At 41.5% G+C, this 19,664-nt stretch overlaps 1 protein-coding gene and 1 long non-coding RNA gene across 2 annotated transcripts; both read right to left on the reverse strand.

The window, feature by feature from the left end:
• Positions 1–9,537: 9,537 nt before the first annotated feature.
• LOC111865902 lies at positions 9,538–11,582 on the reverse strand. Its single transcript, XR_002843060.2, has 2 exons — positions 10,996–11,582; positions 9,538–10,700 (listed from the first exon to the last, which is right to left on the reverse strand). It is a non-coding gene; the product is annotated as an uncharacterized LOC111865902 (long non-coding RNA).
• A 4,813-nt stretch (positions 11,583–16,395) lies between these two features.
• On the reverse strand, positions 16,396–17,004 carry LOC117282428 (secreted RxLR effector protein 161-like). The gene has a single exon (XM_033752025.1). The coding sequence runs from the start codon at positions 17,002–17,004 to the stop codon at positions 16,396–16,398; it is 609 nt and encodes a 202-aa protein (XP_033607916.1).
• Positions 17,005–19,664: the final 2,660 nt, after the last annotated feature.

Consider the following 19,664-nt stretch of genomic DNA (forward strand, 5'->3'; position numbering starts at 1 on the left):
TCACAGTTCCCGGGTAAAGATCCAGAGGTTCCGGGTGCGATTCCCGGTGCTACCAGATTTTCTGAGAAGTAATGTGTCTAGAATGGGGTTCACTCAGCCTCGTGAGGATAATTAATGAGATATTTCAAGGAAGTAGCGGCTCCGGTATAGAAAACCGAGATTAACGGCAGTGGGGATCCGTTGCGCGACACCCTCCATCCGTTAAAGTTGTCACTAACTTCGCCGTAAAGCGGCGGTCGCTCGGTCTGTATAGTTCGCTTGCGGACTATAGGCCACGGAGTATTTTTTGTCACGTGTATTAGTGATTATAGACGGGATTCGGCTTGGTATTTGGATTTATCGATCACTCACAAGTCGTAACTACAACTAAGTATAACACTCCCACTCTGTTACTACATTCTCACACACTCACAAGTCGTAACTACAACTAAGTATAACACTCCCACTCTTACACTACATTCTCACAAGTCGTAACTACAACTAAGTATAACACTCCCACTCTTACACTACATTCTCACACACTCACAAGTCGTAACTACAACTAAGTATAACACTCCCACTCTTACACTATATTCTCACACACTCACACGTCGTAACTACAACACAGTATAACACTCCCACTCTGTCACTATATTCTCACACACTCACAAGTCGTAACTACGTCCAGTTAGTTAGTTAGTTATTGGAGAGGGTGGGTTTTCCCATGCACTTAGACCAGTATTGGTCCATTGTGCTTCCCTCTATGATATTCTACCAGTCTCTATACCCTACCGATAATGGTGCGTAACATCAGTCTCGCCGAGCAAACGAGTTCGGCCTCCACTTGCTTGATGGTGTCTATAATGCTTCCCACATCTATTAGAGGCTTTAGATACTATTGTTGGGCGGGAAACGTCCTGGAATTTGGCTCACTGATCTCCTTTACGTGCCGTAAAGTTACGACACGGGACACACACTTAAAGTCCCTCCCGGAGGACTTGTTCCCTAACTACGTCTAAGTATAACACTCCCATTCTGACACTACATTCTCACACACTCACAAGTCGTAACTACAACAAAGTAGAACACTCCCACTCTGACACTACATTCTCACACACTCACCCTACAACTCACTCCAAACTGAATCTTCTCAGTGTGCTTTCATTAGTCTTCACTATCCGTTTCCTGGCAACGGATTTATCAGTATCAATGTAACTTCAAATATCACTGTAACTACAGCACGTGTACAGTCTTCAGCTCACACACTAAGTCCTCTCGGCACAGCCTAATTCCTTTCAGCTTTCTGCTGCTGACTCCCTGAATTCCCATTTACGACGGCTGGACGACTCTTCTTACCCAATTCTTGACAACTCACTATTTTACACATTTCATCTTCTTCTGACTGAACATTCCACTGGCACTACGTATATTCTGACTTCCAAATGAACTCTCAGTCAAAAGTCAAAGTCACGTTGCGACTGACGGTCAGTAAGTCTTGGTGTCGAGCCCCCTCTGGGGCCCATGACCAGATATTTATTACTGTTTGACAGTTACGCTCTTGTTTTTGTGAGGCACCCTCTCTGACGAGAGGACGGGTCTGTCTTCTGTATACGCTGCTGGTCCTTGCCAACTAAATCTTTCTCGGGTCCGAGTCCCTTGGGCCTCGGGACTGTATTTTACTGTCTCAGATTTGAGACTTCCCTTTTCGTCGCCTCCTACGACTCGCGGGATAGCGTAGTAGCAATGGATGCCCGCTATTGTTGCGTATTCGTTCGAACGTGTTTACCCAGCAACGGGCTGTTTACCGAGAGCCTGTCTTCGCGTGGAGGTGTTTATCTTGCCTAGTAGTGGGTCTATGCGTCACAATATATTGACACATCATACCAACTTGTATCCATCAGAACCTGAAAATAGGCCTTGTCAGTTTGAAGAATTTACAAGTAACTGATACCCACGAAATTTATACTAACATTTTTAACTTTTGGGGGAGAAATTTAGATTTCTTTAAAAGTTCACGAGTTTTAGATTTTCCGAGATTTCAAAATTCGGACGTATTTCGGAAAATTTGTTTTTTTTCCAGAAAGTTTCCGAACTCTCAAAATCCTAGAAATATTTTTTAATAATTCCTTTATTCGAAATAAATAAACTTATAAAAATAGTAAAGGTATCCCTGTAACAGTCAGTGGAGGCCCATAGGGTTGTGAGATGTCGAGGCTTCCACATTATCTAGACAATCGGCAAGGTTGTCAGCCCTATGCGTCGGCCGCTCTTTACCCCCAAGAACATTCCAAAACTTCTAAACTTTTAAAATATGGTATGTGAAGTATTTAACTGCTGAATTTAAAATGGCTTACGGATCCCAAACCCAGAAAATCGCAAGATGTGGGAAGCTTTTCGTCGCAAGTTTTCCGTATGATGGGTCTCGTACTGTAAGGCAGTTAGCTGTTGTGTCCTGTTGCAGCCGTGCCCCCGAGTCAGCCTGTGTACCGTCCGGGTCGCGCCTGCAGAGGGTCAGCACGCTACACGGAATGCAAGAGCATCTGGTTGTGGAGGAGTGCGGCTGTAGGCATAAGCCGAACCATAGCTACAGGCAGGCGCACACTCTGCTGCTGTATCCTGGCACTCCCTACGAGACGCCTGTTCGGGACTTTGCGAGTCAGGTGAACTGATGGGCCGTGCAACATACGGCAGTCCGCAAATCTCACTCTCACATTCGAAAGGAAGCCGATTTTGCAAATGTTGGACAGAGCCGGCCAGAGAGAGACCTAGTTTGAAGCCCACTCAACAAACCGTCAGGACCGCATTTCAGAGCAGATCTATAATTTCCTTTCTCTATATATCTATGTCTATACGCGGTAGCGTAGTTGGTTGAGGCACTATGCTACAAGCCGGAAGGTCGTGAGATCGAATCCCGATGAGGTCATAGCATTTTTTTTTAATTTACCTAATCCTTCCAGCCGCACTATGGCCCTGGGGTCACCTCAGCCTCTAACAGAAATGAGTACCAGGAATATTCTTGGGGATAAAGGGCGGCCGGCGCATAAGGCTGACAACCTTACCGCCATCAATGAGTCGAAAATGTCTAGAAAATATGAGAACCTCAACATCTTACAACCCTATGAGCCTCCACGGCCTGTTACAGGGATACCTTTACTTTTTTTTTACTATCTCTCTCTGTCCTCTCCCTATATCATCTTTTCTCTTTTTAATATCTTTCCCTCCTTCCTTTCCTTCGTATGTCTCTTGTCATGTCTACTTAAGCTCCTATTCGTACTTATTTTTTAATATAGCTGTCTATCTATGTATCTATCTATCCATCAATCTATGTATGTCTATATATCTAGCCATCTGTCTCTCTCTCTCTCTCTCTCTATCTGTCCGTACACCCACCTATCTCTCTATGTTAATTATCGATAAAATGCGCGTATTTCTATAATATAAATTTATCTTAATTGTGGAGCAAAACTAAATCTACTTAGAGTTTATTGTAATATCTTCGTTTATTTCCCTGCCACTTCGTACGTTGTTCTGATACCACGATATTCACAGGCAATCCGACATCGTAGACAAAGAAGTATAGGCTTTAGAACTTTATTTTTAACAAAGCAGAAGTCCTATAAAAGTTAAATGCACGTCCTTTGTTTTACAGAGATGGGGTGCAGGCCCTTTAGGAAGAAGAGCGTGAGTGTTCCAGGGCCCAATGGGGTGCAGTGTCATTCTGTGGAATGCTCCTGTGCTGGGGGCTGCTACCGGATGGCCTCCATGGAAACAGTCTACGACTACACAGATATTCCAGATAACGACACGGGGTCCTCCCCTGCTATCAAGGTAAATCTGTAGGAATTAATGGGTTGGGACCCAGGTAAAGCATTGGGACGTTTCTATTAGAAACAAGAATTAGCATAGGAATCCGAAGTTCTCTTGAGAAAATACGCTCCGCTCTCTCTTCTCCATGAATCCACACGATCTGACCTGCGATGGGAAGATAATGAGGCGAAGTTCAAATATTTATGGAAGACACTAACAAATCGAAACTGTATTCATGACAACGTCAAGGTAAAGTAAAAAGGTAAAAGTTGTCCCTGTGCTCAGCAAATTCAAGCTCTACGCCATGAAGGTGTATGGGGGAGTGGATGTATAGACCCACATTTTTCTTGATCTCGGCACTAGCTAGAGGTTGAGTGGTCAGCTTCAAGCCCCGGCCGCTTCACCCCCGGGAAAGACAACGTTAAGGTAAGGTAAAAAAGTAAAGTTTTCCCTGTGTTCAACAAATTTAAGCACTACGCCATGAAGGCGTATGGGGCAGTGGACGTATAGATCCACATTTTCTTGACCTCGGCACTAGCTGGACGTAAGTGGTCAGCTTCATGCCCCGGCCGCTTTAACCCGGAGGAAAACGCCCTCGGTACCCATTGGATAGGTTGGGTGGACACCAGGGCCGGTCTGGACGATTTGAAGAGAAGAGAAAATTCCTGACCGTACCGCGTCTCGAACTCCAACCCCTCGGTCGTCCAGCCCGTAGTCACTCCCTATACCGACTATGCTACCTCGCGGGAAATATCTCTTGCCATTTAGTTCACAATGTTTCATTTCCTTGATCGATACTTAAGGAACAAAATAAAGAACTGCAATTTTGTGTGTAGCCCAATAAGAACTTGAAACCTGGTCTTTCACATTACGGGAAGAGCATAAGTGAGGGCATTTGAGAACAGCGGCTGAGGCGAATATATGGGCCAACTCCGACCCCTCGGACGTCCAGCCCGCAGCCAGTCGCTATCCCGGCTCTGTGGTAGCTAGTAGTGCATACAAAATTTCGATAGGAAAACCAAAGGAAAGAGACCACCAGAAAGACTTTAGTTTATATGGAATGATAATATTAAAATGTGTACTGAGTAAATGAAATGAAATGTTACGGATATGATACACCTGGCTCCAGATTGGGACCACTGGACGGGGTAAAGAGCCGTTTGGATCTGAAATATGCTGCAGTTTGTGTACCTGAGCTCAACTATTGGCCTATCACGGAAGATTCAGCTCCACGGCTTCAATTCATGAGCCCGTTTCTTTCAATTAGAATCTGAGTGCTAGATATATTTAAACCAACACCCCAGACATTTCTTCTACAGGTCTATTACACAATACGAGACCTTTCTAAAGTTCTTGGTTCGAAACATGCCGTGCCATACATGAGAGCAAGATTCATAAATCTACGATTCCCAGAGTTGCACTTGAACACTGGAACAATCTGGAAGGAAACCTGTATCCGCAGATGAGCCGTAACTGAACAAAGCGAAACCTGACATCTACGTAGGGCAGACTATATGCCATAATTATGTAGAACACATCCTCTAAACTATCTTTAAGTAATTTTCTAATAAGTATTTTGCTCAATGCTTCAGTTATCCTTATTTTATATATTATATAGGATAATCCAGTGGGGGAGAAGAGGAATGCATGTAAGATATTGGTGGGAAAGCCAGAAGGAAAGAGACCACTGGGAAGACTAAGGAGTAGGTGGGTGGACAATATTAAAATGGATCTTAGAGAGATGGGATGGGATGGTGTGGATTGGATAGATCTGACTCCGGATATGGACCAGTGGAGGGCTCTTGTAAACACAGTTTTGAACCTTCGGGTTTCATAATATGCTGGGAAATTCTTGAGTAGCTGCAGATTTGGCTTCTCCTCAAGAAGGGCTCAGCTCCATGAACAAATAATAGAATAATCCAAATTATAGGTGTAGTCTAACACAATGAAATTGGTTTTTAATTCAATGTCCGAGGGAATAAATTCATCGAGTTTGTACAATTTCTAACAATTCCCTTTTCTTATACAGGAATACAGTGTGGCCATGAGGTTGTTCAGAAGGAAGTCATAAAAGCGAAACGAATCTGTGGGGTTCTAACAGGTTCTGCCATGTTGAGTCGCATGAATACGAAGACGCGACATATAGACCGATGTATCTGTGCGCTCTGTGCGAAGTGAAACAGGGCAACTGCTTTATATTTTCAAATTCTCTTCTTATGAAAAGAACTAAGGTCGTCAATGATCATTATATCTTACAATTATTTAAACATTGTATTTTAATTGAGCCCGAAGTGTTTGGGGGAGTGAGAAAACCGAGCTTGGAAAAAGAAAAGGAAATATACCGAACATTATTACCGAAAAGAGTGATCGCGTAATGATATTCTTAAATGGCTTCAGCTCTGTAAGCAAATTCTCTGGCTGCACATGTTCACATATCTGAAGATCATTCCGCTTATTCTAGAAAACAAAATGGCTACAAGATAAAACGAATTTACAATATCTTCCCAGTTTGGTTTTTGATGTAAGTAGTAGGTATATAAACGTATGAGATTCCACAAATTAAGTTTCATTGCGTAATGAAACTAAAAGAAACATCGTAATGCCACTTCGTAGGAAATGGCAGACACGTTAATGTAGAAGAGAAGAGGCCTCCAACCCTAATACATCTCCACTTGTCACAAACGGAACAACGTACCTCGACCAACCCGTTGCCGCAGACAGAGTGATGTCCAACCCTAAGAACGCTAAGAACCGAACATGTCGGAACACGTGATCTACAGGATCTACAGAGTAGAGTTGGCAAGAGAGGAGCGGGGTTCGAAACCGCAGGAACAAGAAATGAGCAGAAAAATTTGACCTCATATCCAACCTTCTGAAGAAGTGTTAATCAGAGTCAGTGAGCAGAGGAATATCCTACACGAAATAAGAAAACGGAAGGCTAATTGGATTCGTCATATCTTACGCAGTAACTCCACGCCCCCCCTACTTGCAGCGTTACAGTGGTAGCAGAGGAGGCTGACTCCACGCCCCCCCTGCGCCACGGCATTACACTGCCTTCTAAAAGAAGATAGCGAAGGAAAGATAGAGGGGTGGATAGAAGTGACCAGAAGACGAGGAAGAAGACGTAAGAAGATGCTGGATGACCTTGGGGACAGAAGAGGATATTCTCATTTGAAAGAGAAAGCTCTAGATCGCATCAAGTGGAGGAACTGTTTTGGGAGAGACAGTCGACCTGTTGTCTGACAGATTACTGATGAATGAATGAATGTCACACAAATGGCAGCAAAATTTAATGAACTGTACAAAACGAAAATTACTTCTAATCATTGTTTACTACCTGAAGCAGGCAAAAAAAATAGTAATAACAAACCAAATTTATAAGAATAAGTAAACGGTTTTTCAATGATAATGCAAAATGATTTCACCCAGAAAATGCAGAAGCGAATCCAAAAAAGTATAAAACACATGCAATTCGAATTCAAGAACAAGTTAAGGAAAAAACTTTACAAATGAATCCTAAAGAGCTGAGTCTTACAATTATAATTAAAACACATATGGCAACCAGTGTAAGATTCCAACTTCCCTCGGAGTCTGCATACTGGACAGAGTATTTATCATACTCATTTCTTGATACTGGCTGAAACCCAACTGGTGCACTGTCTGCAGTTCTGATTCCAGAGTTAAATCATTCCTCACGCTACTCAAACTTACAACATATCCTACAGCATTTTGGTACCAAGCAGTTGCTTCTTTACCCTTTCTGTTTCCGCTTCTTTGTACCAGCCTTCTGAAATATATGAGGGTGATTCAACAGGTATCTACACTTTCATTCCTATGTGTACAAGGTACAAAATAGCCTGATGGAAGTTTGCAGCTCCCAATCCCATCAGATGACATATCAATACACTGCCCCACAGGACCTCTGATGCAGTAAGCAAGCTGTGGCAAAGCAGAGAACATGACTGCATCAAAGAAGAACAATTAGCCAAGATTTTCTTGTGGGTGTGGTTATCTCCTTGGGTGGGGGGCAGAAGATGTTAAAGGGATTCAAATTAATATACATTTATGTGCCCAATATGAGAATGCCTTATCTCAACAGTGTGTGTCTGAATGGACAGACCTGTTTGCGTAAGTCATGGCAACATTAACCAACAGAGAATGCTTGAGGTACCACACCACAGCAATAAGTGATGGCAAACAAACAGGAACAAGCCAGAGACATGATCCTCATGGATGGACGAATATCACTACAGGACAGTGCAACATCAGACATAAGTAAGAGTTTAGATCATTCCGCAGTGCAAAAAATTCTTCATTTCCACAAAGTCTGTGCAGGGTGGAGTCTGAGGGAACTGACAGAAGAGCACTTGGGCATGAGTTCTTGTCTGCTGGAGTGGTACCATGATGAAGGCAACATTCTCTTTTATCAATATGATTTGTCTCATTTTGGTCCGTCACACTATTAATTACAGAGTGGATAATTTTCAGTCCAGTGTGACATACAAATTTACAACACTTCAGTCTTTATTCACCTTACATGTTTCAATTCAAAAGAATAGAGGCGCACCACTACAGTCAGGAAACACTGTCACATAAGATGTTTTAACAATATGCACTTAAGCTATGAATAATGCTCACTATATAAAATTTGGTTAATATCACGGTTGGATTTAATGTTTGTCTTAGGCATTCACGATGGTGCTTCTTGAAGTGTAGATTTACGTATGATGCTGTTTCTTTTAAGCGTATTTGCTGGGTATTCTGGCTGGGATTTTCCACTGCATGCGATATGATGTTCGCTTTTTCATACAGTAGCCTCCCAATGTAATTAAAATTGTATTAAAATTGTCTTTTGCATGTAAAAAATTAGTTATTACGTTAAAATATCGTGAGCCGTCATTGGGTCATGTTGTTTTCCTCCTGATGGTGGGAGATGTTTATTTCTCTTGATTTTATGTTCTTATTTTTAGTCATGTAGTTTACGTGCGTGCCGTGTCGTTTGTACAAACACATGCCTGAACGGCCGCACGCACACACAAGCACGCACGCGCGCACACGCACGCACACACACACACACACACACACACACACACACACTAGTGTCTACAGTCATGTCTTCACTGGCCATTCCAATGGTGGACATTCCCCTTCTTCTGGGTTCCTGAACTGTTCCCGGCCTCAGATACCAGCTTCTCACAGCAGCAGCTCATGACAACTGAGCCCCAGCAGTACTCTTAACTCACTAACTCATCAACCAACAAACAAACTCAGTCCTCACTGACTCTGTCCACTAACTCATCCTCTTATAAAATCATGGCATGGACCACATAGAAAACAGTTCCTCTGTTGCAGTGCAATTTTTGCATTCGTGTCTGTTGGTGGAGCCAATACCTAGCAACGGGTCTACATGCCAAAATATATATTGTCACATATTTTGAAGTGTGACTACAGACTGGGTTTGGATCGGATATTTGGATGACACATTTGTACACACCACTCAAAACTACAAGTACTTACAGTTCTATTGCTAATCTCCACAATTCACAGATCACCACAGTACCAACTAAACTTTCTTCCAGCTTGCTGTTTTCAATAGCTGTTCCTTAGCAATGGCTTCTAACAGTGTAGATTCTTCAGCTTCCCACGTTCACATCATTACCATTCAGCAAATATCCTGCAACTGACCTCTTGTGAACTGTCACCTCACTATAGCACCATCTCTTCTCAGCCTTCCTTGCAGAGCTTGACTCAAGTGCCAACCTACAATTGAACTCCTCAGCCAGTCTGGCTTCCTCACTATATAGCCTCAGGGTGAATCCAACAGAAAACACCGCCTAAAATAGTCCTTCTATTGCTGTCATGGTCAGATGCCTGGCAACAGCCTGGATATCGTTTCGGCAGGACCATATATGCCGGCCACTACCAAGCAATGCATGCTCCTTTTCGCAATCACTGCATACCAAACAGGTCTACATGCCACAATATATATTTACAAAACCAATAACGATAGACATAACACACCTCAATTTCTTCACATGATTCTGAAATGGCTACCTTCAAAAGCTGCATCCCATTTAAATTGATTCACTAGCTTCAGGACCTCATTAATCAGTATGTACTCCGCCATACTGATACCACAGCAATCCCTGAAAGTGTCTCCAGTTCTCACGTAAAGATGGACGAGTGTGTGCTACTTTGAACGAGGACTCACTGAGGAAAATATTTCTCCAGTAACCCACTCCTCGATCTCTGTGTTTGCTCTGACGGTGCTCTGCTTCTTGTACCCCCTTCCTGCAGGGGTTGTTGACTCAGACCTGTAGCTGGCAGTGGTTCTCTCCGTATACCTTTTTAAGGTGCTCCTTGTGACTGGTTGGTGCCTCAAATAAAATTAAATTTCCTTAACACCTTGCGGTCCATATCTCTCCTCACCTGGTTTCAAGTTTTGTAGACAGCTGCTTATCCTGTCTCCTGCAGCAGCAGTTTACCCCTTCTGTGGTTGCCTACTGCTTTTGTCATGCACCTTTGGTTGCAGCCCCTCACTGGCTACCTCCTCTCCAGTGGTCAGTGTTTCAGTGTATCAGCTCACCTACCGCACACCTGACGATATTGCGTTACATTGTATCCCAAATGGAATCAGGCTGATTGAAATGGATAGCTTGGCAGGTTAAATGAAATTTACTGACCAGCTGTGTTATAGTTAGAATTGATTCTATACATCAAACTCTGTCACTGAAACATACAACAGGGACAACAAGTACAAAGTACAAACTTTAGTGTTTGAAGTCTAGCTATCTTCCACTCGTGTATGTCTTGCAGCTCTTATAAGTGGCAAACTCCAGGAATAACAAAGGCAATACTCACTTATGATGTCAAATGGCAATGGCACATAAGATGCAATTGGGAGAATACCCAGACTGAAACATCAAAATAAATTAACAACATAATGATTAAATCTGTGGCAATTTACTTATACAGGAAATGAAAACAAAAAGGAAAACTTAGGCAGACAACGGAATAGGAAATAGTCTGCTATTATATGAAATTACAACACAAATATTATGGAGCAGGTAAAAGGTGAAGCTATCCTTATGCTTAATTAATCACCATGCCATAAAGACATGGGGATGAAGTTACAGCCCCACCATTCTTGACCTCAGCACTAGATAGAGGTCAGCTTAATGCCCCAATTGCTTTACCCCTGGTACCTACTGTAGGGGCAGCTGGGTGGACCCCTGAGCCAGTCTGGATGATGTGGAGCAGAGAAATATCTGTTTGCCATGCTAGTAACCAAATCCCAGCCATCCAGCTCATAGTCTGCCACTATGCCAACTGAGCTATCCCAGCTCCAACTATGGAGTAGAAAGAACCCAAAACAGAAAAAAATTATAAAACACACTTCAAACCAACACTGACATATAACACCAAAATTGAACACTTAAATAGAAACGAAGCAATATCCAAGCAATAGATATGATATTTTTTTGAAGAAATGTTTGAATTCAGAATTTAATACAACTTTGAAACCTAGTAAATATACATGGTAATTTACTTCCAGATAGCATAACAGCAAACCCCAGGCAAAGGACAGCGTACAGTGAGAGACAAAACTACAAAAACAATATAGAATTTTACATTCATTGACAAGAGAATTTTAAATAACTTTAAATTTTGGAAAATTTCAAAAGTAGAGAAATCTTGCAACTTCTTGATGCTTGCACACATACTACTCTGTCCAAAAAGTATCTGACCTTGGGCCAGGAAAACAAAGTTCTCTATCTGGGTGGTTACAATACCTAATCCCCATCAAAGTAGGCCCTTTGTGACTCCACACACTTAGCCCAGCAGTCCTTCCATAGCTGGAAGCAATTCTGGAAGGCTTCTTTTGGAATGGCGTGCAGCTGCGCTGTCGCATTATGTATGATGTCCTTGGGGCTGTCAAAATGGGAGCCTTTTAGCAGTGTCTTCAATCTCAGGAACAGCCAGAAATCACAAGGAGCCATGTCAGGAGAGTAGGGAGCCCGGAAAACCTGCGGAATGCCATGCTTGGCCAGGAAACCCTAGATCAGGTGTGATGAATGAGCTGGGGCATTGTCATGATGCAGCTGCCAGTTGCGTGCATCCCACAGCTACAGTCTCTTGCACCAAACTGCATCACAAAGATGGCAGATGACTTCTTGGTAGTACTCCTTGTTGACAGTTTGGCCTAGTGGTGCGTACTCATGACGCACAACACCCTGGTAATAAAAAAAAACAGTCAGTATCACCTTCACATTCCTCCAAACCTGTTGTACTTTTTTTGGGCCTCAAGGATGTTGGATGCTTCCTTTGTAATGCCTGGACTTTGGTTTCCGGGTCATATCCATATACCCAAGACTCGTGATCACAGTCTTCAGGAACTCAGGATCCCTGTTGGTGCACTCCAGCATGTCCTGCGCGACCTCAAGGTGGAGTTGTTGCTGCTCCGGCAAAAGCAGCTTGGGCACAAATTTTGCCACCACTCTTCGCATGCCCAAATCCTCAGTTAAAATTGTGTTTGCGGAANCCCCACTGCATTATCACCGAAAGCCTGCTGAACTTTGCGGATTGTTTCCGCTTGGGTATCCTCAAGTTTCTGACAAAACTTGATGCAGCATCGCTGCTCAAAGCATTCTGTCATCTTGAGTGAAACAATGATGAGATGAACATGTGTTACACCACTTCGCTATCTGGCAGCCACAGACGCTTCCGGCAGTGTTGCGAGTCAGCAAAAAATCATGCATGAGCATGAAAGTCCCTTCTACCACTACGCCTAGTTTCCTCACCCCTTTGGCCATTACTTACAGCGGAAAAAGAATAAAGTTGGATACTTTTTGGACAGCAGTGTATGATTGTGATGAGTAGTAATAATATGGATCCATATTAAGCCACTTCAATAACTACAGACATATCTGATGTGACTGCTTGAAAATGGCCCCATATGTGGACCAAAACTTGTAGTAACCATTAAATGAAACCAATGCTAGCAGTTTGAGTGGTTTATTTTTATTTACTGTTGTGTTGCCAGCCAGGTATCATTCTTCATGATATACAACAGAATGCAAACAAAGATAATTACATGAGACAAACCGAAATGCTTCAAGCTTGAGGGTTACAACATTATTGCATGGAGCCACCGAGTACAATGCAAACAGGACAGAATACAGACAGTGAGAGGGGAATCAGAATTAAATTTAAAGGAACAAGTCATGTGGGATAACAGTATGGCTTAGCCAGGTACTGAAAGACATCAAGGGAGGAAAGAGTTGTCAAGAAATCAAAGATGGATTAAACACATTCATTAACCCACATAAAATGGAAATTATTTCCAGAAAATGAAAAACTAAAAGGGTAGCAAGGTAATTTTGCAAAGCATTAACAAGCAACTTTTGTAACTTTACTGAATATTCTGCAAGTAATCTTTCAGTATTCCACTACTGGAGATCACAGTAAACAAATGACAATGCCTACAGAAAGGCTCTGAAAAACACACCAACATTTGTAAATACAACCCATCACTTCTGGCTGAAAGATGGAAGTTCAGACATATTCTGTATTATAACGTCTTGCTACATATCAACAGATCATCAATGAACAATACACACAACTATGTCTCAGCAGTAAAAACACTGTGGGAGGTTCCCACAAGACTATAAATTTATGTTGTCTGACTTCTCACAAGCAATTTTACATATAACTCATTTCAAACAAGAATTTGCAGACTGGGAAACTTCCACTTAAAGCTGGGTTGAACTTTGTTCTTCTTGTACATTCAGCTGGTTTTGCATCCTGGATCGTTGGTATAGGAGATCTATGTCTTTCAACTAACAGTGCTTTCACACACAAAGGGTATTCATAGAAGACTGACAAGATGCAGTGTAAATGTTACTGTTCTGTTAGAAAGCCTCTGCAGAGCAACAGTTAACAGGCATATGAATACACAAAGCATGCTCCACACTGCAACAATTGTTTCTACTACCTCTGCTACCTTTTGTCAAGAGTCTGTGTTACTGCAACATGGCTTACTAAAGTGAAAACCTTTCAGTCCAGTAGACCCCCAAAGAGTGCTAAAATTCAGACTGAACCTCTGAGTTCAATATAAATGTATAACATCCTATATGGTAGAGGTATCCCTCAATTTATGATAGCAATTCGTTCCATAAAAACTGCCCATACAGTGAAAATATGTAAATCAAAATGATATCCCCATTTAATGCAAAAAGTTGCTGACTCATTCAAGAGTTCATGAAAAATACCGCAAAATTTTAACATTATGTTTCGATTGTATATAAGCATTAAAATGTGGGCACTATTACTCATGATATTTACTGCTGCGAATATAACTATCATTTCATTCACTTTAATTTTCTCATAGCTTACGTGATACAATTATAGCTTGCAGCCAAACTTGTTGCTGTCCTTGCTTTATTTGGCTGATCAGCACCTCTTACCACTTTCACTTATCTGGAGCCATGACTGGCATAACCAACACACATATTTATGGACTGAATGTTACCATCAAGTGCACGTCTAAATATTTTCAATCATTAGGCCAGCCCGCACACTGGGATCATGGGCATCGTGGGTGGGGACATCTATTCCTGCCCACATATTGTAAATGAATTTCTCCGCTTTGAAAACAAATTTCTTACGAATGAGGGCTGTCGTAGCGGAAATGAGGTTCGTTACATGGCAAACAGTTACAAATTAACAAGCTTCGGTGTTGTGAAAATTCGTAAAACGAGGGATACCTGTAATTCCAATCCCATGATACAAACCTTTCATAGTGGTATCCGCATAGTTAGAATGCACTGAAATTACTAAATGGGCTGTTCCCTGTATCTGAAGACGAGTTCTTCACGGGCAGGATGGGCAGGATGCACTTTGGATACGCAAGTTCCATTCAACATTTATTCACAAATCCAGAACTGTCACGTGGAACAGATGACATACATTGATACGATACTTTCAATTTATGTACAATATCTTATACCCATGCCTTTTTCGAACTCGTTGTTGCTCTTAGAAATAACACAGAGGTTTTAACATTTTTAGTTCTACAACCAAGATAAACTACAAGAACCCGCATATTACTCACCTCTACAGACCGCAAAAACAAAACAACAAATATCCTGATCGTTAACTTTTTCTTCCCATTCCTAGCATCGCAGATAACGATCTTTGGGCTGACGTTAGTGCTGCCATGTATTTATCTCTTTGGTATAGTCATTGAAGGTTTCGAAGGTTCTGAACATTCTGGATTTTGAATTTGCAGAGTGTTTGAGCTACGGATCATGCAGGATTGTATTTTACAATACGCTAGTGGAATGAATGGAGTACCTGCCGTTTTATACTAATGGACTTGTGTTGCTCACATGTAGCAAGAAGTTTATCATCCTGGGATATAACGCCTGTAGTCTGCTGATAGTTAACCAATGTTTCGGAGCAACATGTTGTCTCCATTTTCAGGGATGAAGGGTATGCAAAGTAAGAGAGACCAGCATGAAGTAGGCAGCAAGCAGAGCTCTCTTCCTTGCAGCGGGGGGGGGGGGGTGATCATGCTGAAAGGAAATGCCCTGACAAATATTAAGGAGTACTTCCTCCAGTAATAGAGGAAGAGACGATTTGGTATCATGGGTAGCCCAGTTATATAATCATCTACTATTCCAGCCCAGACGTAGGTGCTGAATCTTTGCTGAAATGGGCAGGGAGTAGCATGAGAAATCTCAACTGCCCATTCATGTATGTTGTGGAGACTCTTTTTTTAACTTTTTGTGAATGTTGCCACATCAATCCACATTACACAGCCCCCTGAGTCAAGTTCAGTTGCAGTTTCTATACAAGCAATCAAGAGAATTTGAGGTGAAAATTACTGTCCCCTGGCTGTAGCTCTTTTGTAAGTTGTACAGGAAACAGACACAATTGCTTCTCATGCAGTACGTGCCAAACTGCATTCTTAGCAAGGCCCATGTCATATGCAACCTGACAGTGCTAGCTGATGGCTTTCAATGTCCAGCATCTAACGCCCCCTCTTCACCCTACAAATTGTTTGTCACAGCAAATATTTGCTGGTGGCATGTCTGTAGTGTAGTGTTGCAAACATATCTGTTGGGTTTCTTCTGACTTGGATATCAACACTGGTGTTCTTTCAATGCTGCTCTAGCATTTCCATCAAAGAAACCACGCACAACCTGCATGCCAACATATTCAGCCTAGTAAACTGTGCCATCTCACTTCACTGGTATCACTATTTTCCCATGAGGAATATGTGAATACATCATGAACATCTTGTGGCATTTTGAAGGCTCCATCACACAAGCACACAAATAAATCAAGATTAGAATTTGTTGTACGGCACTGATGATTCAAGGTGATTAGTTGAATAAAACTCCGATTCACTTCGATATTACTCTTTACTACATCTTACTGTACATTTTGTCTTACACACACACCAGATGCCCACATCACTGCACCCACTCACCGATTACTGCGCCATCTCTTGCCTTACACTAATACTCATGTTCATGAAAAATTGCACTTCCAACACTCCTCCTCAATTTTTCATCGTTTTACTCACTCTAGTTCACACATTCCTTATTCTATTCTATTAAACAAATTGAATGGCAATCCCTTTGTAAGAATGTCAGCCATTTGGTTAGCTGATTCAATATTCTTAACTTCAATTAATTTATTCTTTATCAAATCTCTTATGAAATTATATTTAATATCAATGTGCTTTAATCGTTTCTGGTCCCAACTCACTAGTGAGTGAATATAGGCTTGATTGTCCTCAAACATTATTACTGGTTCTTCTACAAACACTTTCATCTCCTGTAGCATTTGCTTAACCCATAAATATTCAGCTGCAGCTGAAGCCAAGGCGATGAATTCTGCCTCCGTAGACGAAAGTGCTACTGTTCTTTGCTTCCGTGATGCCCAGACTATCAAATTTCCATATAGTTTGAACAGATAACCTGTTACTGATTTCCTATCCACACCATTTGCAAAGTCTGCAACTGCATATCCAACCAAAATCGTTTCACTGTGGCTTCTATACCATAACCCCCAATTCTTGGTCCCTTGAAGATAACGCAAAATACGCTTCAGGCCTTCCCATAGCACTTTAGTAGCCTTGCTTTGGTACTGGCTGAAGAAATTCACTGCTATACTCAGATCTGGTCTAGTCGCTAGACATGCATACATTAAGCATCCTATAAGTGCTCTATATGGCCGGTTCTCAACTGGTTCTGAAACAATGTCTTTTATTTGCTTGAAACGTGAAAAGGTCTTGAAGACCGAAATTTGGTTCTTGGGTGGGAAGTACCAACTCAAAGAGACTNTTCGACTGACTCAAAAACAATGAATCATTTTTTCGTTCAATCTTAATCCCCAAAAAATAACTAAGCTACCCTAGATCTCTCATCTTAAATTCATTCATCAGTACTTCTTTTAATTCCTTGAGAGTTTCTGGACAATCTGTTGCAATGATGAAATCATCCACATCCAGTAATAGATACACGCACACGTTGTCAAAGTTGCCTACGTACAGACATCTGTCAGTCCTACACTGCTTAAATCCCAAGTCTTTCACATACAAGTCAAATTTGCGTTCCATTCCATCGGAGCTTGTTTCAGCCCATACAATGTTTTTCGTAATTTACAAACAACCCCGTTCTCTACATTTAGGATTTCTGGGGCTTCCAAGTAAATTGTTTCCCTTAATAAACCATTTTAAAAGGCATTCTTGACATCCAACTGATGAATGTAAAACTTTTTACTATTAGATACACTCAGTAAAATTCTCAAAGTTGACAGTTTCGCTACTGGTGCATATGTCTCTGAGTAGTCTTGACCCTCCTTTTGTGAACACCTTTTGCCACTAATCTCGCCTTGTATCGTTCGATTTTTCCCTCTTTGTTATACTTTACTGTAAATACCCATTTGCTTTTAATAACCTTCTTGCCCGGAGGTAGCCTCACCAATTCCCACGTCTCATTCTCCTTCAAAGCTGATATTTCCTCCTGTATTGCTTGATATCATGTCTCCCTATCTGGCCTGACTTCTATCTCTTCATAGCTTTCTGGCACCTCCTCACAATACGCAACAGCACTCATCGCAACCTCATACTCTGAACTATCATCTATCCTTCCGTCATCTGGCATATTTGTTAACACAGCGAACTCCACCTTATTGTTCCTTTCCTCGGATATTAATTCCTCATACTCATCCGTCATCACTACAGTAGAGTACTCATCGAGATACCCTGGTCTCTTACGAATTCTACTGCTCCTGTTTACTTCCAGCCTTGTCTCTTCCATTTCTGTTTGGTTTTGATCAACTGAACTTCCTGTTTCCACCTGATTATTTCTCTCCCCAATATTGAGCTCATCTTCTCCACTCTCCTCTACTTCATCACATCTATTTTGCTCTTCTTCACTTACACTGATAATCTCGTTTCCTAACTCTCCTTCGAACGATGTCCTACTTTCATCAAACACAACATCACAAGCTGAAATGATCTTTCTTTCAAACAGGCTCCACAACCTATACCCGTTGGGGCAAAATCCTAACAAAATGCATTTCTTGCTCCTGGACTCCATCTTATTACCTATATCAGTCATATGTTTCCTAACAAATGCCACACACCTAAACTTCCTGAGTTTTTTTACATTTGGGCGAGTCCCATACCAAACTTCTGCAGGAACCTTATTTCCTTCAATTGTCTTTGTGGGACTTCTGTTTATTAGGTACACAGCCATAAGGGCTGCCTCTATCCAAAAGGTTTTCTTTAAGTTTGATCCTCTTAACATGCATCTAGTTTTGTCTTTAATTGTTCGGTTCATTCTCTCTGCTACTCCATTCTGAGCACTTGTGTATGGTATATTCAACTCCCATTGGATACCTTTTTCCCTGAAAATGTAATTACTTCGTCGTTCACATATTCCCTGCCGTTATCACATCTACATTGACAAATTTCAACTGAAAATCTCACAGTAGCCATTGCTACATATTCTTTCAAATACTGGGCAACTTCACTTTTATTCTTTAAACCATATGCAACCATGAAATAAGAGAAATCTTTTACTACAGTTAGTAAGTACCGCACTCCGTTGTATCCAGTGGGATTGATAGGACCAAACACATCACTATGAATTCTTTCAAGTATTCTGCTTGCTCTTTCCCTAGAATGGGAGTGTGACACACTCACTTCTTTCCCTTCAACACATACGTCACATATTTTATGTTCAAACTTATGAATACAGTCCATACCATCTGCTGAATTCTGCAATTGTCTCAATCCTTCTGCACTAATATGTCCGATCCTCTCGTGCCACAGTTGCTCTACCCTCACAGAATGACACTCCCTCAACTTCTGTTCCAACCTTATATTGCAATTTATACAACTTTCCATGTCGAACTCCCTCAGCAATCTTAATATCATTATACCAAACGGCAAATTTCCCCTTTTCAATTATCATCTTACATTTTTTATCCTCAAGTTTGGAAACTGATAACAAATTAAATTTCAAATTGTCCACTAACAACACATTCTTAAATTCAAGTATTACTGGTTTGCCATTGACATAAGTTACCCCTCTCACATCCCCAGTTCTTTTGGCTTCCAAAAATTCCTTACTTTTAGCAATGTGTATCTTTACTGGATTCAAAAGGACCCTTACATTGCTTGCTCTTGTATCGGCTCTCACAAGGTGATCTGTAGCTCCTGTATCTAGAAGCCAAACACTTTCATCTAAATCACTCATATTCCTTTTATCTATACAATTTGCACCAACGGAAATGTGGAAATTATACACTGGTGGTTCTGTGTCCTCAGGCACAGATACTTGATGGACATCTGTTGT

Source organism: Cryptotermes secundus, unplaced genomic scaffold (genome assembly GCF_002891405.2).
Source record: "Cryptotermes secundus unplaced genomic scaffold, Csec_1.0 scaffold1713, whole genome shotgun sequence".
NCBI classification, from domain to species: Eukaryota; Metazoa; Arthropoda; class Insecta; order Blattodea; family Kalotermitidae; genus Cryptotermes; species Cryptotermes secundus.

What these genes read in the sequence shown, in the direction of transcription:
- LOC117282428 (XM_033752025.1), bottom strand. Translation starts at nt 17,004, where the DNA reads ATGTATGCATGTCTAGCGACTAGACCAGATCTGAGTATAGCAGTGAAT.